General features: G+C 40.2%; 2 protein-coding genes and 1 non-coding gene across 3 annotated transcripts; 1 reads left to right on the forward strand and 2 right to left on the reverse strand.

The window, feature by feature from the left end:
* Positions 1 to 13,131: 13,131 nt before the first annotated feature.
* On the reverse strand, positions 13,132 to 13,943 carry LOC143563949 (protein LEAD-SENSITIVE 1-like). Its single transcript, XM_077051365.1, has 2 exons — positions 13,838 to 13,943; positions 13,132 to 13,766 (listed from the first exon to the last, which is right to left on the reverse strand). The coding sequence occupies exons 1-2, from the start codon at positions 13,941 to 13,943 to the stop codon at positions 13,132 to 13,134; spliced, it is 741 nt and encodes a 246-aa protein (XP_076907480.1).
* Positions 13,944 to 22,092: 8,149 nt separating this feature from the next.
* On the forward strand, positions 22,093 to 23,793 carry LOC143563956 (protein LEAD-SENSITIVE 1-like). Its single transcript, XM_077051369.1, has 2 exons — positions 22,093 to 22,197; positions 23,040 to 23,793. Exons 1-2 carry the CDS (start codon positions 22,104 to 22,106, stop codon positions 23,741 to 23,743), a joined length of 798 nt encoding a protein of 265 aa, XP_076907484.1. The 5' UTR covers positions 22,093 to 22,103; the 3' UTR covers positions 23,744 to 23,793.
* A 204-nt stretch (positions 23,794 to 23,997) lies between these two features.
* TRNAV-AAC (transfer RNA valine (anticodon AAC)) lies at positions 23,998 to 24,071 on the reverse strand. The gene has a single exon. It is a non-coding gene; the product is annotated as a tRNA-Val (tRNA).
* Positions 24,072 to 26,359: the final 2,288 nt, after the last annotated feature.

Below are 26,359 nucleotides of genomic sequence, written 5' to 3' on the forward strand. Positions count from 1 at the left end.
GACGGGTGCGGGTACAGTGTCAAGGCAAAACCCTTCACATACTTAGCACCCGCAGGGAATTGAAGCCAAGAATACATCGGCAACCAAGTAACTATAAGACGGGTGCGGGTACAGTGTTAAGGCAAAACCCTTCATATACCTAGCACCTGCAGGGAATTGACGCTAGGAATACCTTGGAAGTAAAGTAACTATAAGACGAGTGCGGGTACAGTGTCAAGGCAAAACCCTTCACATACCTAGCACTCCGCAGGGAAATGAAACCAAGAAGGATCTTCTGGGCCATGCTTGCGGAAACGGGAATAACATCCCCGCATAGCGGGAACGTCGAGAACTAGATTGTTTGAAGCTTCAAGATGGAATTGGTGGTTTTAACATAATTGATCACTATGTTCAAAACTACCAAAACCTCATGGAGAATCTACACAAGAGGTACTCAACGCTCCTGACTTGCGAGGAGGTTACAGACCTACCCGCATCATACCCAAAGATCAAGCAGAACAGTGGGAAATTCTGCGTGACATTAGGACTTCCGCGGGAAGAATCCCCATGGAAAACCTTAAAACTAAACCCTTTTCAAAAACCCTTTACTTACGTCCAAAAGTTCACCTCACTTTATTAAACATTCATGAGAAGAACATTGGACTGGGGGGACTTGAAGAGGCAGGTCCCAGCAGAGCCCAGTTGGACCCGCAAGACTCACCTTGAAAATGGACGTCTGCGCAGTTGAACCCGCAAGACTCCTTAACGGACGTCTGCGCGGTTGAACCCGCAAGACTTAACTAAAGGGACGTCTGCGCAGAAACCAACTGGATCAGCAGGACCCACCACGCTCAGAGACGTGACGTCCTTACGCGCAGTACGCAAGCTGTCCCCGCAGGAAACGCCTCCCAATGGTTTCCAAGTACTCCGCCTGTTCCCGCAGTTACGGATACCAGCCATCAGGGAAGGCTACCAGCGCAGCATGGCTACACGCACAAGGCTTAACTCTCATAATAATTCAGTAGTCACCTGAAGAAGGAATGAGCAAGCCGGGAACAGTCCCGCACAAAGGCGGGAGGGGGAATACTCCCGCCCAAATGAGCCAGTCCGTACGATACTGAAAGATCTTTTGTACTGTACCTGACGATGTATGGGCAAAAGATCTGACCAAAGATACGACAGCTCATTGACAACAGTATGGCGAGCAGCATGCTCTTGTACTGTATGTCACTATTAGCCGCTTCCTACTCACCAACTCCTGTCATACCACGTGCATAGCCTGTAGTTGGTGGAAAAGGAATAGTACACAGCAGGCCTGGTCACTGTCAGCCGCTGCCTACCCACCAACTACCAGCATGGCACGTGCGTAGGCCACAGTTGGTAGAACAGGAATACTATTCAGCAGGCTACACCTCCTTGGAAACCTACCTTCGGCTATAAATACCCCAAATGGTATGATCTTATCATCATATACTATCTCGTATTACATATTATACCTGATATCTGCTCTAGCAATCTCTTAATATACATTTATATTCAAGAGCAATCTAGTCTGATTCTCACGCCGGAGGGTGGTCACAAGGAGGAACCCCCCCTTCTCAGTGACGAGCTCACGGTGTCTGTTTTGCAGGTTATCAGAAGAACCATCTTTGCCGGGTCTAACCTCTCGTGTGAAACATCTACTTAACCCCCAGGTTACCCGTAATCCGCCCGGTGTCGGTTAGTGTTTCTTCATTCTCACACTTGCAAACCATTATACTAAAACAAATGGCCAAATGGGGCTATTAATTAGTCGGAAGGTGAAACCGTGAAACCAACTGAACTCGAGAAAAGAGACCACGTACATACATGGAGGAAGAACATGCACACTCACCATGGTAAGCATTTTAAGTTTCAAGATTTATATATTCATTAATTATGGTTGCTTATTGTATTAATTTGTAATTAGAAACTTGCATGTGTACAGGAATCTTTATTGGTAGTGGTGTAAGGGTGTCTTGCATGGGTTCGATGACAGTTGATCAAGAGCTTAATATTCACCCATTAATGCATGCATTGTACGTGTATTGTGAGTTAAGTTGAATACGAGATTTTTATGCAAATTAAGTTTGTAAAATATTAGATGCTTAAGAAAAATTATGAGCTAAGATAAAAAATATTTAAGCTCCAATTCGTTGCATTTCACTCAATGCAAGTTTAATGCCATTTGAAATTTTCGTTAGAAATTAAATTTTCAAAATTTCAAATATGGAATTCGGTGTCAAAATTGCGCATTTTAGGCTATTCCCATTCACAACTTTTTATTAAAATATTAATTTCTCTCTCTTTCACCTATACAACCTAACCAAACTCAAATTTTCATTCTTATTCACAACCCAATCAACCTATTATATATATATATATACACACACACACTTTTTAAATGCAGGGAATAGAAAATGATAAATTGGACTGAAAATATATAAAGAATTGTTTTATGAATTTTGTTATATATTTTTTTAAAATTAGTTGATATTAGATATTTAAAATAATAAGATTTGCCTAAAACAAAATATAACCGAAATATATGAGTTAAGAAAATCTAAGTAATAATTAAAAAAGAATTTGAAAAGCAATTCCATGCTCAGTTACTCACAACCGAACACTGGTTGGTCCACCAACCCAGTTATGTCCATAATAAGAGTTTTCCTTTTTTTTTTAATCCTATATACTCCGACCGACCGAACAAAAACATGCCAATGTGGATAGTCTTAATGCCATTTGAAATTTCGAAATGGAAACCACCAAAGACAGTTTTCTAGCCCTAACGTGAAAATAACGAACTTTTCATTTTGGTCGAATTCATTGGTTCTTGAAATTGACTTAGAACACACAAAATTCTTGTGTTATTATGAGTTTTATACGACTGAGTATTTAAACAATACTTGAACAATACACCAAATTAATTCGATATGAAAGTGTCTCACGAATCCCCAACACAAACCTGGACCATCCAAACTCCAGGATCATTTATCAACAGCCAATGATAAGGATACCGTGCTAATTACCTAAACCAATTGATCTAATTAATCCAACTTTTCCTCAACAACATGTGGTCATCGTCTAGACCAAGCATAACATCCCATATCCCCAACCGAACTCACCTTGACCTGGTCCGCAACAAAGAAAATTTTCTTTGATTCAAGAATATTGACAATCCAAGGAGCCTCCCGTCTAACCAAAACATGATATATGACCCGTAACAAAAAGTTTGTTTTTATCAATTTGTTTAAATCACACCCAAGTTAATTAAATCACTCGAGCCTTGAAAATCTGTCTCTAACATACCCGGGTTTGAAAGCTTAGCTGAAATAAAAGACCACGACCACGAACTATGACGTATGGACACAAACAGACCCAAAGAGACCCATGCATTATTGTCGATGTAATTTGGACGGTGGGAAAACGAAATGTGCCTTCCATATATAAGAATCGTTTACTTGCTTGACTTTGAATGTTCAATCCTTTTGTTTATGAGTCAACTCATGTGTGATGCCAGTATTTTTTGTTTTCGTTACCAAAAGTAACCGCTATTTTTTATTAGTTATCACTTTTTAATCAACAGTTCATTGATAATTTATTTGATACACGTAAATCGATACATTAAGTAATAAGTACTTTTTTTCCCTGGCGACAAGACATATGTATATATTTGAAAATGCCTTTACTAGTAAAGAAATAGAGAGAAACGAAATAACAAGGGTCAAAATAAGTAGAAAATTATATGTTTCAAAATTTTTTGTGATAAAAATGTTATTCTGTCTTTCGTGTTGTATAATTTGACTAACAGATTATGATAAGAGAAAGTTTATACGATTATATGTAGGAAGATTTTTTTTTGAAAATTGACTTTCATTAAAAACAAACACAACCAACGACTATCACCAAGACGGAGAAAGACGCCGAAATCCAAAAACCAAAAACAACAATCACGTTACATCAAATAAACACCATCTTTTCCAATCCACTACCCCTATCTTAGATCTATTTTTATACTAAAGAAAACCCAAAGATTTTATATCCGCAACCATTTCTACCACCTTAGTGTTCTTGCCCGAAAAAATCTTTTCATTCCTAGCCCGCCAAATCCTCCAACAAGTAATGATGACAATGCCATGAATAATCAATCTCTTGTTCCCCGTCGCACCACTAACCTTATGCACTCCCACCAAATCATTGACATGGAAAACAAAAGATCTAGGGATGTTGCACCATGAACCAATCGCATTCCAAACGGCCATAGAAATGAAACACCCGGTTAACAAGTGCTCGAGCGATTCCTCATTACTCTCACATAAAGCGCAACTATGATCATCACAATGCAAATGACGTCTAGCTAAAGCCTCCTTGGTTGGGTAGAACAGGAATACTATTCAGCCGGCTGTACCTGCTTGGAAACCTACATTCGGCTATAAATACTCCAACACCTTGGAACGGTATTATCATCTTATATCTTATCTTATATCTCCATATATTATCTGATATCTGCTCTAGTCATTTCTCTTAATATACACTTATATTCAAGAGCAATCGAGTCTGATTCTCACGCCGGAGGGTGGTCACAAGGAGGTACCCCCCCCCCCCCTCTCAGTGATGAGCTCACGATGTCTGTTTTGCAGGTCATCAGAAGAGCAACCATCTTTGCCGGACCTAACCCTCGTGGGAAACATCTATTTAACCCCCAGATTATCCGTAATCTGCCGGGGTCAATTAGTGTTTCTTCATTGGCGCCATCCGTGCATAAAAGATAGAACTTAATTCTTTTTTCAGTTTTTTCAAACTTCTGGAAAGATGGTTAAGGTTACTCCGTTGCCAAGGCCAACGAGTGACCAAGAAACCCCGGTAACCACAACCCCAGCTACTGGGGGGAACACCGGCGAGCACACAATATTTACGAACACTACCTCGGTTACCCAAGCCGGGGCAAGTGCAGTAAATTTTACGAATACTACCCCGGTTACCCGAGCCAGGGCAAGTGCAGTAAACAATCCTTCACTGGGATTCACCGATGCCCAGTTGGAGAGACAACAGACGAGGCTCCCCCGCCAAACACTCGATCAAGTTAAAGCGTGGGCCGAAGCACGTCAAAATGAATTCCAAGCTGAGTTGGATGAACGCTTGCGTTCACTCCAACAGGCTGACGAATTCGGAAGCACTCAACAGCTCAACATGAGCAGTGAGTGCGAGTACTCGGACGATGATTGGGAGGAATCAGACACCGACGCAAACCCTCGCCATAGGGCAAAAGGGAAGCGTAAGGAAACGGACTTCCAACCGAGAAGGAATTTCGGAGACACCTTCAAACCAAGGAACGCGGGGGGAAACCCACGTGACTTCTCCAAAACATTTAGACCAACTGCTGCAAATGCGGGAACATCCAAGTTTGCAAGGGACATTGCGGAAGCAATCGCCCCGAGAAGTGCCAAACAGATGTCCAACATCGGCACTTATGATGGTATATCTGACCCAGATGATCATTTGAACAGATTCATAGCAGGGGCAACCGTCAGCAACTGGACGGAACCCACGTGGTGTTATATGTTCCAGATGACGCTGGTTGGAGCGGCTAGAGCGTGGTTTGACCGTCTACCGGTCCACCACATCTACGATTGGGCAGACTTCCAACAGAAGTTCAGCCAACACTTCAGTCAACAAAGAAAGTACACTGAAGAGCAATGGACGATCCTCAACTGCATCCGAGAAGAAGATGAATCTTTGCTCGACTTCATCACTCGCTTCAACTCAAAGAAGCTGAGTCTGGGCGCTATTAGCGAAGATCTTGTTCGCGCTGCTTTCATCCAGGGCGCGAAAGATCCAGAGCTCATCCGCACCTTAACGGGTAAAGACGGCATGCCATCCACATGGGATGCCATCATGACAGCAGCTAAACGCTTCACGGAAACGGAAAAGCAACTGGGTAGAGATCTTCCCCAAAGCACAAACCTCTACACCCAGAAAACAAGAGAAAACAACGTCCTTACCGCCCGACTAAACAAAAAGAGGAAGCTAGGTATTTGGCAGTCAAGGGTAAACTTTGACATCTCATCCGGCTCGCACCCTCGGTTAGGCGGAAAGGACAACATGCAGTCGTCGAACCGGAACTCCTGATGGACGCCACTCACCAAAAGCGTCACCGAGATATTCGCCACCGAGAGGCTCCCATGGCCAGAAGCTCCAATTATCCGACAGCGTCCAAACGCTGATCAAAGCAAATTCTGTGACTTCCACAGAACAAGAGGCCACACCACCGAGGAATGCTTAGACTTGAAGGACATCGTCGAAGCATTTGTCAGAGATGGGACGCTCACGCACCTCGTGGCGTAATGAACGCTGAGCAGGCTAATGCGTGTTGAACCCCAGTTGGGAAAAACACGAATGAAACTGCAGCTTCAATGTTGGAGACTACATACTGCGTAAACAACGAGATTCCGAACCAAGTGCATATCGGCTCGAAAGGCTCGATGACACTCTCATCCTAAGAACATGGAAGGGAGCTCAATTACACAGGCTGCATGTAGATCAATTCCAAACTTGTAAAGAAAAGGCCCAGAGCCACTTCTAATGGAAATGATTCTCCTTATCACATTGACGCTGATGATCTTACATTTATACTTATAAACTTTCCACACTGATATGCCGGTATTCACCGCATAAATAAGTGGGGAAGTAAGTCGTTGCGTGTGGACGGCGGCAAAACCCGCATAAACACAAAAAACGGCAAAAATTTCTAACAGATGAGGACAACCTTCACGCAGGTCAGTTATAGGTAAAGTTTGGTCATCCCACTAAATGAAAGTGCCGGTCCTATCCGCACAATCATGATAAAGGAAACTGAACTTTAACCTATTGACAGCCGCGTGTCGAAAGGTTTAACTTATCCAAAACACTGATATGCCGGTATTCACCGCATAGATAAGTGGGGAAGTCGTTGCGTGTGGACGGCGGCAAGACCCGCATAAACACAAAAAACGGCAAACCTTCACGCAGGTCAGTTATAGGTGAAGATTGGTCATCCCACTAAATGAAAGTGACGGTCCTACCCGCACAATCATGATAGAGGAAACTGAACACTAACCTATTGACAACCGCGCGTCGAACGGTTAACTTATTCAAAACACTTGGAAAATTGCTAAGTTAAACTAAAGTATGCACGAGCGAATCATATATTGTTTATGCGGCAAAACAAGTGCCAAATTAAGCTATAATATGCATGAGCAAGTCATATAACGTTTATAAAGCAAGTCATCCAGTGAAATTGGCGGTCCTACCCGCACAAACATTTATTTCATAAAAAATTCAAGCATTACAAGAATGGCCGGGTACCTACCCGCCTACAGAAATATAAATCTATCCTAACGGTGGGAAAGGATCTCAAGGTTCAAACTTCAGGACCACTCCCTCCAAACCCACTTGTACCCGCACCATCAGTTGGCTGTGGCGGTTCAAGGAAAGTCTTGAGAATGGTTAGCCCATCATCAGCAGCAGCAATTTCGTTCACCTTCTCCACCACCGGATGCGGGAAGGCAGCATACTGGTTCACTGCTTGGTCATAGGCAGCTTCAGTGTCCATGTCATAAAGAGGGAAGTTGGAAGGCGGGATGCCCTTCTCAACAAACCCCAGACCAAGCAAGAAACCAGCCTTTTCCCCATCCTCATGAGAAGCGTTGAGGGCTGCACTCATGGCATCATCATAAGATGTGTTTGTGAAGATTCGATGCACAACCTACAACAAAAAAAAATACAAGTGTCAAAACCTTTTCTAAGTATCAAGAAAAGCGTAAAGACATTATGAAGCTATGCATACCTGCGACAACGCTTCTCGTAGAAGCCATTCCTTGGTAATCAGAGCTTCTTGGAGGGCAGCTTGAGCTTGGTTGCGGGCGCGTTCGGCTTCATTTTTGTTAAGGTTGGCAAGCAACACTTCCTTAGCAGCAGCCTCTTCAACGCCCTTCAGCTTACGCTCAGTATGGTCAAGCATACCCCTCTGATCCAAGATCTCTTGAAGCTTCTTGGCGTCTTCCATAGCCAAAGCATCATGAGCCTGCTGAAGCCTCTCTAGTTTGGCTTTAAGCTCCTCATTTTCGGCGCGCAGAGGTTCAGCAACGGCTTCAGCCTTGGTGGCCCTCTCGTTCGCCTTCCGCGCAGTTTCCTTAGCCAACCGAAGCTGTTTATTAACAGCTTGGGCAGCCTTGGAACGGGCCTCGAGCCGGGCTTGCACTTCAACCTCGAGGGCCTTGAAGGCCTTTTCCTTCTCCGCAGCAATTGCGGAAAGTCTCCTGTTCTCCTCCCGGATAGCCCGCGCCTGAGCCACTTCTTGGATACGCGCAGCCTTTAACTTGTCGTTTTCACGACAAAGCAACTCGACGCGCGGCTGCATCCGGGCAAGGAGAATCCAAAGCTCATTTGTCAGCCTACCCTCCTGGTAGCTAGACATGGCTTCCCCCAACGCGCCACTTGGGGCCGCGTGACGCGCCCACTCGACGCAGTCCACAGCCGTCCCAAGGGTTGTTCCCCGGCGGATGTTCCACCGTGGAACATACACCTCATTCGAATCCGACACTGCAAAGACAAAAGGCGGTTAGGAAAAGATGATACAAAAAAAAATAAAAGGCCAAAATAACCCTACGCACTTGTAGGGTCGACAACAGGCCGGTAGCCGCCAAACCCATCACCCGAACCTAACGGATATCCATCCAAGAGGTCAGGCAGATGGAAAGGAGACAGAGATTGGCTAGAAGCCCCAAACATACCTGCTGAACCGGCCGGGGGCGAGGTAGTCGCCGGTGCCGGAGGCACGGTTGAAGCCGCCGCGGTAGAGACCATCGGTGGTGAACTCACTGGAGGTGAACTCACAACCGTGGCCGCCTCTGCGGAGGAACCCGCAGAAAAACTCACCGCCGGCTCAGTGAAGGACGCAGTGAATATGGCACTGACAGCCGGCGGTGACGACGTCACAATTGGAACAGTTGCCTCAACCGGGTAAGCAACTGACCAACACTTGAAACAGGCGCGGCCGCCTGGGTCATCGCCTCGGGTAGGTTGACCAAACCTACCGTCATAGGTCGAGAGACGCTCCTCCCCGCTCCACTCTGGAATGCGGTAGCATCCATGCCTGCATTAAAACAAGATATATAAGTATAATGGCGGAAAGATATGCAGTTAAGGTAAATGAAGTTTATACTTACGAGTCCTCTTGAGCTTGAAGGTGCGAACAGGCGGGGACGAACCCGATGGATCCGGCCTCTTCACGCCGGTCACCGTCGTCGTACGAGGCTGTTCGGAGGTGACCGCTGTCTCAACCTCCGGAACAGTGGTCTCACCACCACCAGGGTTCCCCGCCGCCTCCTCGCTCTCGGACTCCGAGTCATACCGGTTCCCCGGATCGGCGGTGGAGGCAACTTTCGCCTTGCCCTTCCCGCCAGCAGCCTTCTTCCTCACCAAGAAAGGACCATATGCGGATTCCTCATCAGAAGATGACATAATTAGAGGAATTCCAGCAGAGGTTTGAGCATTGAGAGGGCGAGGGTTAAATAATCCCTTACCTGGCCGCCTGGCGCTCAGAATCTCGTGGCCTGGCGGATAGACCTCCACAAACCTATCCGCCGTTTGCTCCAATATGGGCAACTCGTTCTCGTCGAGAGCACGAGTACCCAGCCGAGCGGGACCACCGCTCACACGCGGTTGCATAAGCGACTGCAAATTGTTCCCCTCTGAAGATAAACAGAAAAGCAGTTAGAAGAAAAACCCTAAATCAGCAAAAAGATATGAAGCGTACCGTAAGGGATAGAGTTCAAACCGTATTCGAGGACGATGGGAATCTGCAGCGCCTCTGCCCCAGCATCCTTCCATACCCGGCTCATCCCAAGCATCACCATCCCAGACTCCGCAAAGCGGTAAACCGGAGTCTGGATCTGGGAGATCTTGGCGAACCATTCCGCCTCTTGGTAATTGGAGGCGTGAAGGCTAGGGAGTACCCTACCGTTCTTGAACGTCATTGCAATGGGGACGACACGGGCAGAGATGAAGAAAAACTCCCGCTTCCAAGACCGAAGACTGCGCTCGGTAGCGCAGATCTTCAAACCCTTGATCCGAGTGACCAAGGTATACCAGCCCTGGATGCACCTCCAGGAATAGAAGGTCATCAGGCGGTCGACGCGGGGATCAACGCCTAGAATATGGCACACCCATTCAAAGTGGCGTACCTTTGCGATCGCCATCGGGTGCACCTCCGTCAGATGTACACCGTGTCTCTCCAAAACACAAACTTCGTCAATGGGAACCTGAGATTCCCATAGACGAAGAATGCAGCATACACCCCTATCTTGCCCTTGGGGGCATCGTACACCGTCTGATGAGACTCAGGAAACTCAGGCTCGAAAGGCTCGAGCATGAACTTCCTGACGATGTACTGAAAAAGGTCGACGGGAAGAGCACACTGGCACTCGCCAGCAGTATTCTTATCGTCCTTATCAGAAGTGGACGTCGGGTTCTCGGAATACACGTCCGACTCTTCAGCAGTAACTTCAAGATCATGAGTAGAAGACATGTTTTGGAGGATGGAAAGAAGAACGATTTCAGGAGAATGCTCGACGGAAAAGTTAGAGTATTCGCCGGAAATCGCTTAGAAGAAGAAGGAAGTGAAACTGTGAGTTGAGATGCATCCTCTCCCCCCTTTATATACTCATCGCAATGAATGCGATGAATTTAATGCGGAAGAGAGAGGAAAACGCAGGTGCAATGAAACTATGACACGTGGAAAAAGCAAGCTGGCAACAGCTGTCGACAGGACGCGCGCCGTAAACTTCGCGGCCACGTGCCCGAAAACTCGCGCCCACGCGCCTGAAAAAGCGTCTGGAACGACCATATACTGTCACATCGCCATAACTTCATGCACGTCCTGAAACTGTCAGAAGAAACCGTCAGGCCACGCTGACGTCCCTCAACGGTTAGACTGTTCTTATCCTTTCACCAACTTTTCGAATTTCAAAAAAAAAAAAAAAAAAAAAAAATTCAAAAAGATTCAAAAAGATTCAAAAGTAAGCGGGACTTTACCCCCTTACCTTGGCAACCAAGTAACTATAAGACGGGTGCGGGTACAGTGTCAAGGCAAAACCATTCACATACTTAGCACCTGCAGGGAATTGAAGCCAAGAATACCTCGGCAACCAAGTAACTATAAGACGGGTGCGGGTACAGTGTCAAGGCAAAACCCTTCACATACTTAGCACCCACAGGGAATTGAAGCCAGGAATACCTTGGAAGTAAAGTAACTATAAGACGAGTGCGGGTACAGTGTCAAGGCGAAACCCTTCACATACTTAGCACTCCGCAGGGAATTGAAACCAAGAAGGATCTTCTGGGCCATGCTTGCGGAAAGGGATATAACATCCCCGCATAGCGGGAACGTTGAGAACTAGATTGTTGGAAGCTCCAAGATGGAATTGGTTGTTTAACATAATTGATCACTATGTTTAAAACTACCAAAACCCCGTGAAGAATCTACACAAGTGAAACTCAACGCTCCCGACTTGCGAGGAGGTTACACACCTACCCGCATCATACCCAAAGATCAAGCAGAACAGTGGGAAATTCTGCACGTGACATTAGGAAACCCGCGGGAAGAATCCCCACGGAGAACCTTAAAACTAAACCATTTTCAAAACCCCTTTGCTTAAGTCCAAAAGTTCACCTCACTTATTAATAATTCATGAGAAGAACATTGGACTGGGGGGACTTAAAGAGGTAGGTCCCAGCAGAGCCCAGTTGGACCCGCAAGACTCACCTCAAACAGAGACGTCTGCGCAGTCGGACCCGCAAGACTCACCTCAAAGAGGGACGTCTGCGCGGTTAGACCCGCAAGACTCACCTTAGAGGGACGTCTGCGCAAAGACCAACTGGATCCGCAGGACCCACCATGCTAAGAGACGCGACGTCCTTACGCGCAGTACGCAAGCTGCTCCCGCAGGAAACGCCTCCCAATGGTCGACGTATTCCGCCTGTTCCCGCAGCTGCGGATACTAGCCATCAGGGAAGGCTACCCGCACAGCAAGGCTACACGCACAAGGCACTAACTCTCAAATAATTCAGTAATGTCACCTAAAGAAGGAATGAGCAAGTCGGGAACACTCCCGCCCAAAGCCGGGAATACTCCCGCCCAAATGAGCCAGTCCGTACGATACTGGAGGATCTTTTGTACTGACCTGCCAAGGTATGGACAAAAGATCTGACCAAAGCTGCGACAGCTCACTGACAACAGTACGACAGGCAGCACGCTCTAGTACTTAAAGTCACTATCAGCCGCTGCCTACTCACCAACCCCTGTCGGGGCACGTCCATAGCCTGCAGTTGGTGGAAAAGGAATAGTACACAGCCGGCCTGGTCACTATCAGCCGCTGCCTACCCACCAACCATCAGCATGGCACGTGCGTAGCCCACAGTTGGTAGAACAGGAATACTATTCAGCCGGCTGTACCTGCTTGGAAACCTACCTTCGGCTATAAATACTCCAACACCTTGGAACGGTATTATCATCTTATATCTTATCTTATATCTCCATATATTATCTGATATCTGCTCTAGTCATTTCTCTTTATATACACTTATATTCAAGAGCAATCTAGTCTGATTCTCACGCCGGAGGGTGGTCACAAGGAGGTACCCCCCCCCCTTCTCAGTGACGAGCTCACGGTGTCTGTTTTGCAGGTCATCAGAAAAATAACCATCTTGCCGGACATAACCCTCGTGGGAAACATCTATTTAACCCCCAGATTATCCGTAATCTGCCGGGGTCAATTAGTGTTTCTTCAGAAACACAAAACATAAAATGACTCAAATGATTCTTCTTGATTAACTGAATAAAATTGCATACATCAAGTGAAATGGGAAAGACCTTAAATAGGCAAACAATAATAGACTAACAAACTATCCAAAAGCTAGACTCCTGGCCTCTTCAAGACTTCGCCAAATCGGCTCTATTTCAAAAAGCAAATGACGTTATCAAATCTTGATGTGCGCAAGGTTAGCATTTGAATCACATTTTAAAAAGGCATTCCGAACTAATAAATAAATTATTGTGAAACAGTCGAAGTTTGCGTGTACGTTGTTTATTCATTATTACTTCAAAGAAGCACAAAAGGACGATAACTTCTCTACCGGTACCTTCTCAACATCCTGGCGAATACCCAAGTCTTTATTTTCTCTCTTCAAGAATGTTCTTGGAATCGCGGTTGCACATCGATGGATTCTCTCCCCCCAGTCCGCATCTTTCTTATCGTGGCTTGTTCGATGAATCATATTCGCTTGACTACTCCTCCCTTGGTATCTAGTATCCTTGCTCCATAGACCAGTTTTACAGTAAAGTGCAAAATCTTCACAATTATTATCCATCTGATGATACTTTACATACCCATTTTCATACAAATAAGTAGCCCTATGTATAACTTCTTCTGGCGGATCAGATTCCGCAGTGGTGCATGTTCCAGCAACCATTTTTGCTAGAAGAAACTCGCGGCTTACTTGATATTTAAACCGGCACAATGACCCCTTTTTAAGGAAACAATCTATGCAAGACAATTTTACTCCACTTTCGGCCACTTTCTCCAACTTACAAAACGAAGTCGAACAGTGTGTTTTTTCACCATCACCGCCACTACTCGTTGTGAATCCTCTAAAGTTTGATAAAAGATCACCCCCAGCCTTCTTTTTGGATCTCACAAAATGAATAATTTTGTCTTCTCCTATATAGATGCCTGGGCACATATATACTTTTAGCAAATTAGTTAATTGTTAAATTAATGCATAATTGAATCAGGGAACTAACCATGGTGTGTGTATCCTGGTTTCCTCCAACTATATATATGATCTCCTTGTTCGAGCTCGGATCTTTCGATTTTCTGGGATAACAGATCCTTGGATAATAGATCCATCTGCTCATGCGTTGATTAAAATTTGCTCAAGGTTGTATTTTATATGCATATATACACATGCAGAGGAAAAAGAGGTGAAAGTGCTTTCATCGACTTTTGAATGTTCAGTCTTTCTGTTTATGTGAGTCAACTTAAACTACGTATGTGGAATGAGAAGGGTAGGTGCATCCAAACTTCCAAAAGTCAAGCCAATAAACGAAAAAAAAAACATGGGACTCACAAAAATTCTTGATATACGGATCAAGTTGGATGGTAGTTGTCGAGACCACTAACTAGCACATGAATCTTATCTTTGCAACAAAATTTAGGGCTGCCTTGGGTTCTAATAGAAAACCCCTGGGATTTAAACAAGCTGAGCGACTAGTGAACGACTCAAGACAGGCTCGCTAATACCTTGAATTGAGCCGAGATACAAGGGCTCAAGTTGTCTAGTCTTAAAATAAACCCTTGAATTTAATGAATGAGACCTAGCTTCATATGTCATAAGACTACGCTAGCTGCGAAGACGAATCAAGCATATTACTTATATTCAATATTAAATACGTTTTGCTTAAGGTATAAATAATTCTATATAACTATGATGAAAATAATAATTAAATAATACATATTATATATACTGTATATATAAAATTTCACATAATTATGTTAGACATATAAATAAAATCATTAATTAATAATAAACGAATCGAGATTGAAGTTTTCTCATAGGCCAAGCTCTCAAGTTTTGGATATATATGAAGCTTTAAGCAAATCAAATTAGAACTCTATGTGAGCCAGCTTAAGCTTGAAATTTGTTAAGTTACATGACTGGAGCTCGAACTATGTTGATTAAAACGAGTTGACTTTTGCTCGGCTTGCGTAGGTTATATACCTATGAAAGGTGTAGGATCTAATGAAAGTCGCAATGAATAGCTTAAGTTCATTAAATTAAAAAAAAAGAAGGAAATAGTCAAAATAACCCATTGATCAAAGGAATGAAAATAGTTATCAACTTTTATAAATTATCTAAATATGTTTGACTTTGTGCTCATGTCTCAACCATTTATCTCCATCGTCAACCATTCGCCTTCTTTGCGATTTTGAGGGAAAAAAGAAACAGGAAAAATTTTTAAAATAGTTCTTTTTAGAGATAGAATTCTTAAAATATCTCTTTTGCTTATTATTTTCAAGAATATATACTTAGTAGAAACATTGGGAGAAGATATAAATTATGATGGAGCGGACCAAAGACTTAAAAATATGTAGGGAGCAGACTAATATGGGAAAATGTTGATGGAAAAGTCCAAATTATTTCAAAATATTGAGAGACCAGGCCATATTATTTCTGTTTTTTTATGTTTCCTACCTGGGTCGTACATATTTTCAAATTTTAGGAAAATGGGCTTTTTTAAAATTCGTCTTGAGAGACGCATTTCAAAGACATTTGTTCTTAGAAGACGAGATTATTGTATTTCCTTCCTTGTTCGTCCAGATCTTGTAGTTCTTCATCTTTCATATATATTTTTTCAATTTGGATAGTCATACTTTTTTCTTTTTTGTTATTAAATAACTTTCAAGAAGTTTGTTATCCTTATATTTTAACTATAACATAAAATCGATAATTTTAATTACATTAAATAAACTATAATACAACTATACACCTTTTATAAAGTGACGTTTTAAAAATGTTTCGATAGAATGTGATTCCCATCAATGCGTTTGACTACTTATTACAACTATGTATCTTTTCCTTTCAAAACACCAAAGGGCCGCACAATGGGATCCCTTGCAAACAAATCACCATTTCGTCCGAAGAACGTAATATGATGACTTGGCCCATCCATTCTCACCGAGGAAGAAACCTTAGCTCAACCGAAACAAACTGCTCTAGGTGAGACTCGAACCACCACCTCTTATAAAAATAAGTCATGAGACTACCACTGAACGTCTGGTCTTTGATTACGACAACTTATCTAACCGGGTCAATGTGAAACAATTGTGTTTGCAAAAAGACGTAATTACCCTCAATAAATTCATATAGGTAGACGTATGGCGTACCAACTAGGTATAATAATCGTTTTAATAAAAAAATAATTAAATCGATACTAAATAAAGGTCAATATTCAATTTAATATCTAGACAAATTTGGTAAGAAAACAAAGCCCCAATTACCCAACTTGTTGCATCAACTGAGTACAAGAACATATGCAAAATGTACAACTCAACTGAGTATATATTTTCTTTCCTTGTTCGTCCAGATCTTAGGAGACGAGATTTGAAGAAAAGAAAGATGATCGGATGATTTGATAATTGAGATTGAAAATATATATGAAGATGAAGAACTATAAGATCTGGATGAACAATGAAGAAAATACAATAATCTCGTCTTCTAAGAACAAATGTCTCTTAAATGCGTCTCCCAGTACGAATTTAAAAAGCTCATTTTCCTAGAGTTTGAAAATATATACGGTCCAGGTAGAAAACATAAAAATAATAGTCTTGGGAAACTGTATTTTGAGAACAAAAGTTAAGAAAAAATATGGTCTGGTCTCTCAATTTTTTGAAATAATTTGGAATTTTCCATCAACATTTTCCCATATTTGATCTGCTTTCTACATATTTTTAAGTTTTTAGCCTGCTCCCTCATAATTTATATCTTCTCCCAATTTGTCTTCAAAGTACAAATTCCTGAAAATAATCAACAAATAAGAGCTATTTTGGGACTTCTCTCTAAAAATGACTATTTTAAGAATTAAAAAAAAAACAGCTTCATTATCATGCGCCATTTTTTTTCGGGAAAATTCCCAAAATAGCCCCTTTTAGAGAGAGAAGTCCCAAAATAGCCCTTTTTCCTCAAAATCTTTTATAATTTGGACCGTCAAGACGCATTGGGAATAGATAAAATAAAGACGAGATTTTGAAAGAAAATCAGGTAAAAGACGAGATTTGGGGAAATAATGTTGGTAAAGTTCAAATTATTTGTAATCTTGGAGCAAAAGTTCAAATTTTTCAAAAACTTTTTTACTCAAAAAAAACATCTTAAGAGATTGTATTATTATGTTTCCTACCTTTCACATCCATATTTTTAAATTCTTGGAAAAATATATTTTTTACTATTATACCCCTAAACCGCCATCACCCACTTGAACCACCAACACCACCTTGAACCACCACCATTACCGCACCCATCACCACCGTCACCCCCACCCTATCACCACCACCGGTTATTAAAAGTGGAATGAAGTTCTTGTATGCTTACCTTACTTCACACCACCATTACACCCATAAATGAAGTATAGGTGGAATTAAAAGTTCTTGGAAAAATCCATAGATGTGTACATTAAAAGTGCTCTCCGGTAAAGATGATGGTGGCAAACGGTTATTGTTTCCAGAGTGGGTGCAGCGGTGGTGGTGATGGGGTGGGGGCAACGGCGGTGATGGGTGCGGTAGTGGTGACGGTAGTGGTGGTGGTTCAAGGTGGTGGTGGTTGTGACATTCGTCAATTTCGGGTCTTGTTTGTATTCGTTTTTGTATTTGTTTATTATGTAAACCGACCCGATTTGTAAACCGAAGCTTATGTTATAATCAAAATGATGGATTTATGTTACAATATTGTTTCACACTTGTTGGGTCTTGAAAACATCCTATTTTTATTTTTATTTTTATTTATTTATTTATTTATTTATTTATTTATTTATTATTTATTTATTTATTTTTTGTTGTTTTGTGTTTTTGTCTTGATCCATTTTGCATGAAAACTCTTGTGTCTACACCCATATTTGACCACCAACATTACCCTATATATACACCACATTTCCTCTTCATTTTCCATTGCTACAACTCCAAAAAAAAAACTCTCTCAAACATCAAAGATTCAAGGTTATCTTCTTAAGTGTTCTTGAAGGATTTTGGTCTTTCATCTTAATTAGTTTATGTAGCCTTATTAATACTTGTTTATGGTTGTACAACATATATATAATATACACCCCTTGTTTACCTTTGGTAGTTACTTCTCCAATTTCGGTCGGTGAGGTTTCGGACCCCATAAGGCAAGGCTTCATGGAGGACTTCGTGTCCTTGATATATATACATCTATATAACTTGTTCATACATATTAATCTTGCTTATTTTAGTTTGTTGGTCATGTTTACAAGTTCCATGGTTATGGGTTTAAAAGTCTATGCTTCGGTTTAACCGTAAATAGCTCTAAACCGTAAACCGAACTTTGTTACTAGTTTTGTTTGTTTAAACATACTTAGTGTTAGATCTAAGTTTCTAAAATCATTTTTACAAATTCTATGGTTATGGGTTTGTAGAATCTTACCTCGGTCTTAACCCGAAACACGATCCGAACCGAAAACCGAACTTTTGTTTAAAGACTTTATTGTTAACTTTTGGTATTTTTTTATTTGTACATTATTATACAAGTTCTTTAGTGTTTGGACATGTGGAAACCATCTATGAACTTGTTGTGAGATGGAGACCGAACCAAACCGATTCTTGCTCGCTTAAGACACACAAGTGTGTTTTTTTTAGCCATCAAGATTTGTATATTTCTTTACAAATAGTTACAAATTGATTTTTAAATATTTTATTAAGTACTTGGAAATGTTGGATCCAACTTGATCTCATAACAAAGTTTGGACCGACAAAACCGAACACTCGCTTGACGTGCGTTGTTAGTTCTAAAACAATGGAACTACATACTTGGTTAAGTCTTATTAAATTTTATTGAGTTATCTCATAACATTCAATATTTTGGAAAGTTGACTTTGGGTTTGACCAATTATCAAGACCCGAACCGACAACCCGAACACTCGATAAAAAAAAACCCGCTTTAGTATCTTTATTCCAAAGGGATTTGCATTATTGCATTTTACCCACCTTATTACTTAACATAGGTTGAGTAAATATTAAGGTTAGATACTTTAACCCGGTTTCGAGCAAACTTACATTTTTAAAGGGTTATTATTATAAATTCTTAAATAGTCACATTTTAAACCTTGAACTTTAATTATTTACATTTCTCAACATTTATTTTGTTTAAAGACCTTCAAGACAACCTTTCTAAATTCAAGACTTCTTTTCTTTTTAGGCATTGTGCGTTAAACTCGTCGTTCCGACAAATCTCCAAATTATCATCTTTCAAGTTTACCACTTGAAGGTGAGTACTTCATACCCCATTTTCCATCTTTTATTTTGGGGGTGACATTTCATACTTATTCAACAAAATGCTTTATATTTGAATCTTAAACCACAAACGTAGTTGTATACTTTACCTAAATAATTGCTCGATTTGGTGTTCTATGCTTATATGCCTATGTGTTTATCGCTTTTGGTTGGTGGAACTATAAAATCCTAGACTATTTGGCATCCCCTTATAGCAAGGTGTCGTTAACGTAATGCAATTAACGATAACTATAAAATCCTAGACTATTTGGCATCCCCTTATAGCTAGGTGTCGCTAATGTGTTTAGCGATATCTATTTATCCAAATTATCACTTTTATTTATCGTTTCGTATGCAAGTTTTGTGGCTATCTTTATTATATACTGATATGATTAAACTTATGAATTGCTCACCGACCTTTGTGTTGACAAACTTTATTTTATGAAATGTTGCAGGTTTGCATCTTGGTTGATTTATGATTGTGAAGAAAACGACATCAAAGACCTTAGGATATTAGTAAAAATGAACAATATCAATTTGTCATATTTTGTGATATCTTGTTTATGGTTATTTTATGGATAATTGTTATGTGACATTTTCGATGTTGTGAAATGAAATGAGTTTATTAAATGCTGTCACTTTAATTAGTGTCATGTGCTTATGGACAATCGTTACACCTCGGCATGTTCCGCCGCCTTTGGTCGGGGTGTGACAGTGGTGGTTCAAGTGGGTGATGGTGGTTTAGTTGTATAATTGTAAAAAATAATTTTTCCAAGAATTTAAAAATATGGACGTGAAAGGTAGGAAACATATTAATACAGTCTCCCAAGACGGTTTTTTGAATAAAAATTTTTTTGAAAAATTTGAACTTTTGCTCCAATATTACAAATAATTTGGACTTTACCGACATTATTTCCCCAAATCTCATCTTTTACCTGAATTTCTTTCGAAATCTCGCATTTATTTTTATCTTTTCCCAATGCGTCTTGACAGTCCAAATTATAAAAGATTTTAAGAAAAAAATGGCTATTTTGAGACTTCTCTATCTAAAAAAGACTATTTTGGGAATTTTCCCTTTTTTTTTCTCATGCGCTAAAAGGGCATGTTTCAATCATTGGCTAATTAGTAATATAACAAATTCTAAGCGGTGCTTTAAAAACTGGCCGGTTCAACCGGTTGAACCGGATTTCGGTGAGCAGCCCGGTATTTTGAACCTGGTATATTTGAGCAGTTTTATGAAACATCAAACCGGCCGGTTTTCATAAAAATAACTGGTTTAAAAGCCTATCAATTTTTTTATGTTTCAGGCCCATTTTTTTTTTTTGTATATATTACTTATTTCATTTAATTTTTGTATATTATGATTATAGGTAACTAAAACTTTATATTTATTATTGTTGGAAATGAAAGTACTTATAATCTTGTTGATGAGGATGACCATGAGAGTGAATTTCATCTTTTAAGCGATAATGAACTCGATGCATGCAACACTCCGATGACATAAATCAATTGTGCACCTTTATTTTAAAAAAATTTTGTTTGAAAATCAAGTGCTTTTGTATTGCATTTTGAACATAAATTAACTTTTGAATGATATTTTATTATGGAATCATGCAATTTTTTATTTTTTTTAATTAAAGTTGCATTTATATGAAATTATAAGGTAAACTATACAACCCGGTTGAACCTCCTGGCACAATCTTATTCAACCGGTTGTACCATTTTTTAGTCTAAACCGGTACGAATAAAATACCGGTTTCTAAAACATTGAATTATGAGGCTATTTTAATATTTATTTTAGTCAACATAGCTATTATAATGATTTAAAACAAACAAAAAAGGAGTTAAAAAAAGATTAAGGGTGTCTTTGGGATTGCTTATCTAAGTGAAAAAGAACTTTTTGTTAAAATGACTTATTAACTTATGAATTTCTTAAAAGAAGTTTTTAAAAAAATGTTTGGATTAACTTATGTGTTAGGGAAAACCAAGTGCACTATTTTTTTTAATAAGTTACATATTCCTAACCTTTCAAAACCCATTTATTTTGTTTTCTCCGTAAGTTAAAATCCATAAGGCCTTATGGTTTGCCAAACACCTTATACACCTTTTTAACTTTTCAAAAGTTTATAAATTATAAGTTGATGAAAATACGGGTTCCCAAACACCTCCTAAATGTGAAGTTAAAACCTTTGGAAATAGTAATGGTCATATTATAAAGGAAAATTGGATTTAAACGATCCCAACTATTCAGTTATTGATTATTGGCAAATAGCGCTTATGACTAAGAAATCTTTGCTGGATGGCTCATCTTTTAATATATTTTCCACCAACGAACTCTGACTAATAGAATCCTAACGTTGTTAGTTGTTGAAAAACGTTTTTGGCAGGAAAACTCCTTTTTTGCCTAGAAAACTCAACATTTTCGTTCCAAACCTCGTTGTAACCATAGCTCGTACCGTCTGAAACCTTTTTCTAGTAAAAGCCCCAGCTATTGAGGTTGCCGAAACCCTAAAACCATAATCGGTGTCAGTTGGTGTGTTGGTTTTTGGTGGTGTTCAAGTGGTGGGGGTTAGCGGTGGTGCTCAAGTGACGGTGGTTGTTTTTTGGTGAGTAAGGTGGTGTTCAGGTGGTTCTGTGGTCAGTGCACGGTGTTCAAGTGGTGGTGGTGGTGGTCAGCGTGCGGTGTTCAAGTGGTGGTGGTGTTCATATTGAGTTTTCCAGCAAAAAACGATAAAACTACTAGCAAACATTTCGTTAGTTGGTACTACCACCTGGGGATTGCAAATAGTCAATAATTAGTATGGTTTAAATTCAATTTTCCTTAAACTAGATACCATTAGGCCCAAGAGTCCAACTCGTCGCCTCCATTTATTTATCTAATAAAATACTTTGGACACCTGTCAAATGGGCCCATGAAAGCAGGAGTATAGTATAGTTTACGCAGACACTTGCACCTGCCTTCCTAACCCTAGAATCAAAATTATCCTGAGTTAACAATCGAGAAATCATAAAATGGGTTATCTTTTTCACCGAGTTGGTCCAGATGATATCAAGCCCGGAGACCACATTTACACCTGGAGAACTGCATTCACTTATGCCCACCACGGTTTGTACCTATAGCTAACTGTTCATCCCATTTGTCTATGCTTCTGTATTTTCTCCCATTTATTTTGTACATTGATAAACAAATATAATATATATATATATATATATATATAATTGGGAAAATAGGGCCATAGTTTAGTTTTCTTTCCTTAAGTTTTTGTTGTTTTAATTTTGTGTGGTAATTTATACTTACACTTTAACCAATGATGATCCCAACTTTCTCTTTTGTTGCCCAGAACAACCCCGGTAGCATAATTGTCATAGATTTATATATACTTGATTTTCACTCAATTTCTAGTGAAATCGAGTATAAATCAAATGTAAGTTGACTGTAAAATCTATTTGATTATGCTACCGAGATTGCTCTTGGCAACAAAAGTGAAAGCGAGGATTATCATTGGTGAAAGTGTAAGTATGGATTATTATTATTATTATCGGCCAATAAGTCATAGTTAGGATTATTAGAATCCAATTTTTCAAAGAAAATGCAAGTATCGTTGTTTTGGTACTAAGGGGTGTGTTTCGGATTGCTTGTTTAGACTGCTTATGCTATTTGAAATAATCAAATGAGTGTTTGGACGATTTCACGAATAAGCAATTCAGAATAGATTATTTATTTGCAACTTCAAAACAGATTATTTTATCATCAAATGATTGCAATAGGCTTGCCTCCATCCAAACACTCAAAAACTAACTGTTTATTACTTTATTGCTTGTATCTAAATAAAGTCTCTAATATTGACAAATTTTGTGAAAGCTAATTATTATTTTTTTTATTTTTAAATATATATGTGTTTTTTTTCTAATAGATCTTCAATTATAGTAATACATTACTCAATGCAGGTATTTACGTCGGTGAAAACAAGGTTATTCATTTCACGAACTATCAAGAAACTGCGAGTTCTGTATGGAACGTGTCTTCTAGTATTCAAGTTCCATCTTCATGTTTCACCTCTATCGACATTGGATTTTCACAACCCGAATGCGGAAACAATTGTGATTTCGATTCATGTTTATGCATTTACACCTGTGGCTTTCATCAACCAGACAGTGGAGTAACACTCTCGTGTTTGAATTGTTTTATTGGATCCGGGTCACTGTACATTTATCAATATGGAGTAAACAAATGGGCATATATGTCCAAAATCCGAGGCGGCACATGCACCATGGAACCATCAAACCCACCCCAAGACGTGATCCATCGAGCCATATATATGCTCAAATTAGAAACCGGATTTGGAAACTATAATATATGTTACAACAATTGTGAGGATTTCGCTTTGTATTGCAAGACGGGTATTTTGGTTTATAGCAAGCTCGCTACCGGGGGCAGCGGTCAGGTGCATTTTTTCGCAAATGCATCATGGCGCTTTCTTGATTCAGTGGTTCAAAGAGCTGTGACTGGCACCATGAGTCCACTCACATTAGCTGTCCATATTGGGGGGTCTTATTGGGACAGATATAAAAGCGACATTAGTGTGCGAAATGATGTTATTATGGTTCAGGTGGAAGATTTTACATCGTTTTGTGAACACTTTGGAAGGTAACCGGCACATCATGTAATCGATAGGTTTATGGCCGTTGAGGCCAACTGTTACTCTTGTTGAAAGACTTAGAATTTTGTTCCAAAAGTTGTAATCTGAGACGGGTTTTTAATTATTTCTGTTGCTTTCGTGAGATTGGATCCTTGTTTTTATTTGACAATATCAGTTAACATGTGATGACAATGTTAATTGTTATAAACATTCTGGTTCTACATAAACAAAGTTGCTGTTAATTAAAAAAGTTTAGAAAACAATTATGGCTTCGCCCGGGTTCGAACCGGAGACCTTTAGTGTGTTAGACTGACGTGATAACCAACTACACCACGAAACCATTTCTTTTGTGTGGCTTTATTTACGAAACAAATACAAAAACAGCAGCCTTCAAGAGGGAACAACAAGACAAAATTACATCAAATTGGCAAAGAAATGATCTTACATTTTGATCTATTTTAAAACCACAAGAACTCTTAGATCTTTGTATCGCCAATAATGCTTTCAATCATGACTTCCTTGCCCTTATGGAACTTCTCCTTTCACGCTTTCCATAATCTCTAACATGCTATGATGACAATGTCATGAAACACTTCTTTTATAATACCTCTCAAACCCACATTCTCGTGAAGGTTCAACAGATCTCTCATCAAGTGCACAAAGATAAGGGACACCCTACGCCAAACACTATTATGATGCACAAGACATGCTGAAAATATGTGTTCAATCGAATCAGGACCCAAGTCACAAATCACATGTACACCTGAGAGAGTGCACCTAAATGTTCCTCCTAAACAACCGGCTAACTCCATTTCATGACAAATATCTGACTAGCATAGTTGAAAGAAACCAAGATACGCTTAATTAACCTAACTGAGACCCCCCCCCCCCCCCCGGTGGATTTGATAAAAGTGACCCTACCTCCAATAGTTAGAGAATGAGCTTTCCACGGAGATAATCTAACCACAAAGAAGTCAATGACTTGGTTCCAATTATTAACTTTGTTTATATCGGCCCGACCATAATACCCGTCCTACACCATAACACCCCCCCCCCCCACATGATCCATAAGTATGATTTATAAATACATTTTTCAAACAAAAATAACATTATACAAATTACAATGTAGTATGTTGAAGGCTTGTGTTCTCTAGTGGAGACAAAAGTTCGATCCCCACTTGTGTCATTTTTTATGGATTAAGGCAATGAAAGATTTGAGCTATGCCTTGTGGAACGCTGTCAACTCGAATCTCGATCCCAACTGGGTTTTCGTCCTACCGTGTGTTACGTCAGAGAGGTCTGTGATGTTCGGGTATTTTGTATATATATTAGTGTGTTTATTATGTAGTTTTGTTTAGTATATTGTTAGAACTTTGGTACTTCATACGTGCTTTTGTATTTCAGGTCATTGATCGTTAAAAATGCTAAATTGGACACTTGTACGAGCATGGAATGATATCTTGGGAAGACTGGAGCATAAGTTGAAGTCTTGGGAAGTGTTAGAAGGATTCGGGAGGAGTTTGGATGAGAAAACTAAAGCCGATGCTAAAACTAAACAAGATGGGTTCACAGAAAGCGACCCGGAAGTAAAACGAGCATTACCTGGGCTAGAAAATGAGTTACGGGACCCATAATATATGAATTTTGGGTTTCTCAACAAGAGGAATCCAAAAATGAGGTTACCTACCATCGCTACCCATAGTTGGGAAAGTTGGGGTTTGATGTTTTATTGCGTTTTGACGACCCTAGACGAGATAATTCACTTTCTAGGAGATTTTGAGAGCAGCAAGGAGGGCCACCATCACTTCCAATCATCTCAAGGCATCATACATGTTCTACCACATCATAACCAAAGCCCGAGAGATGCCGAGACGCGGCTAGATCCTTCGAGTCATACCCGGGATGTATAGTTTGTAATCTTTCAGTTATTTTCTCATGTACTAGAACGATTGATTGTAATTATTTTGATGTTAATCTATGAGTATTGATGTCTAGTATTATTGTGCACAACATCAGTTTAGGTTTATTTCGATCAGAACGATTAGTGTGCCAGTTGCTATGATAATTGCTTATATGATTGTTTTGACATGTTAATTGTGAGAAAGTAAACGTTTGCCCTTAGTTGAGTCACACTGGCAGGGACCGTTTGATAACCAGTGCCGTGTGTTAGCGAGCGTGGATGCCTAAGGTTTAACCAGTTAGTCAGTCTGTAGTTGACACACGATAGTTTATCTGTTATGTGCATGAGTTTGTTGTTAGTTTGCTTACTCGAATTCCCGGGTGTGATTTGCTTTGTTGACTGATTGAATCTTTGATTATTTGTTTGTTTACTATAAAACTAAATTGTTTGCTAGTGTGGTCAGCACTCTAATTGAATTACTTCATAATGTTAGGAATCGTTTACACTTTACACTGACCACATACTCCTCGTGGTTCGACCCCCTACTTACCATGACTAGTTTAAGGTGATTAGGACACTAATTTATATTGTTTTTGACTAGATAGCGACAGTCTAGCATCAGTCTGCTCTTCTGATGACTCAACAATTGTTAAGTGATAGCCGACTGTATGGTATCCCGAGTCCAAGCCAAACTCTGAAGCTAGGTGGACCTGGTTAAAAAAAACATT

The sequence above is a fragment of the Bidens hawaiensis genome, unplaced genomic scaffold, assembly GCF_021521415.1.
Source record: "Bidens hawaiensis isolate Kalapana, Puna unplaced genomic scaffold, B.hawaiensis_p1.1 tig00021674_1, whole genome shotgun sequence".
Classification (NCBI taxonomy): Eukaryota; Viridiplantae; Streptophyta; class Magnoliopsida; order Asterales; family Asteraceae; genus Bidens; species Bidens hawaiensis.

Excerpts from the sequence above, each read along its gene's own strand:
- LOC143563949 (XM_077051365.1), bottom strand. The coding sequence starts at position 13,943 with ATGGATCTATTATCCAAGGATCTGTTATCCCAGAAAATCGAAAGATCC. Across the intron at positions 13,767-13,837 it reads ACCAGGATACACACACCATG|GCATCTATATAGGAGAAGAC; the intron begins GTTAGTTCCCTG and ends ATATGTGCCCAG.
- LOC143563956 (XM_077051369.1), top strand. The coding sequence starts at position 22,104 with ATGGGTTATCTTTTTCACCGAGTTGGTCCAGATGATATCAAGCCCGGA. Across the intron at positions 22,198-23,039 it reads ATTCACTTATGCCCACCACG|GTATTTACGTCGGTGAAAAC; the intron begins GTTTGTACCTAT and ends TACTCAATGCAG.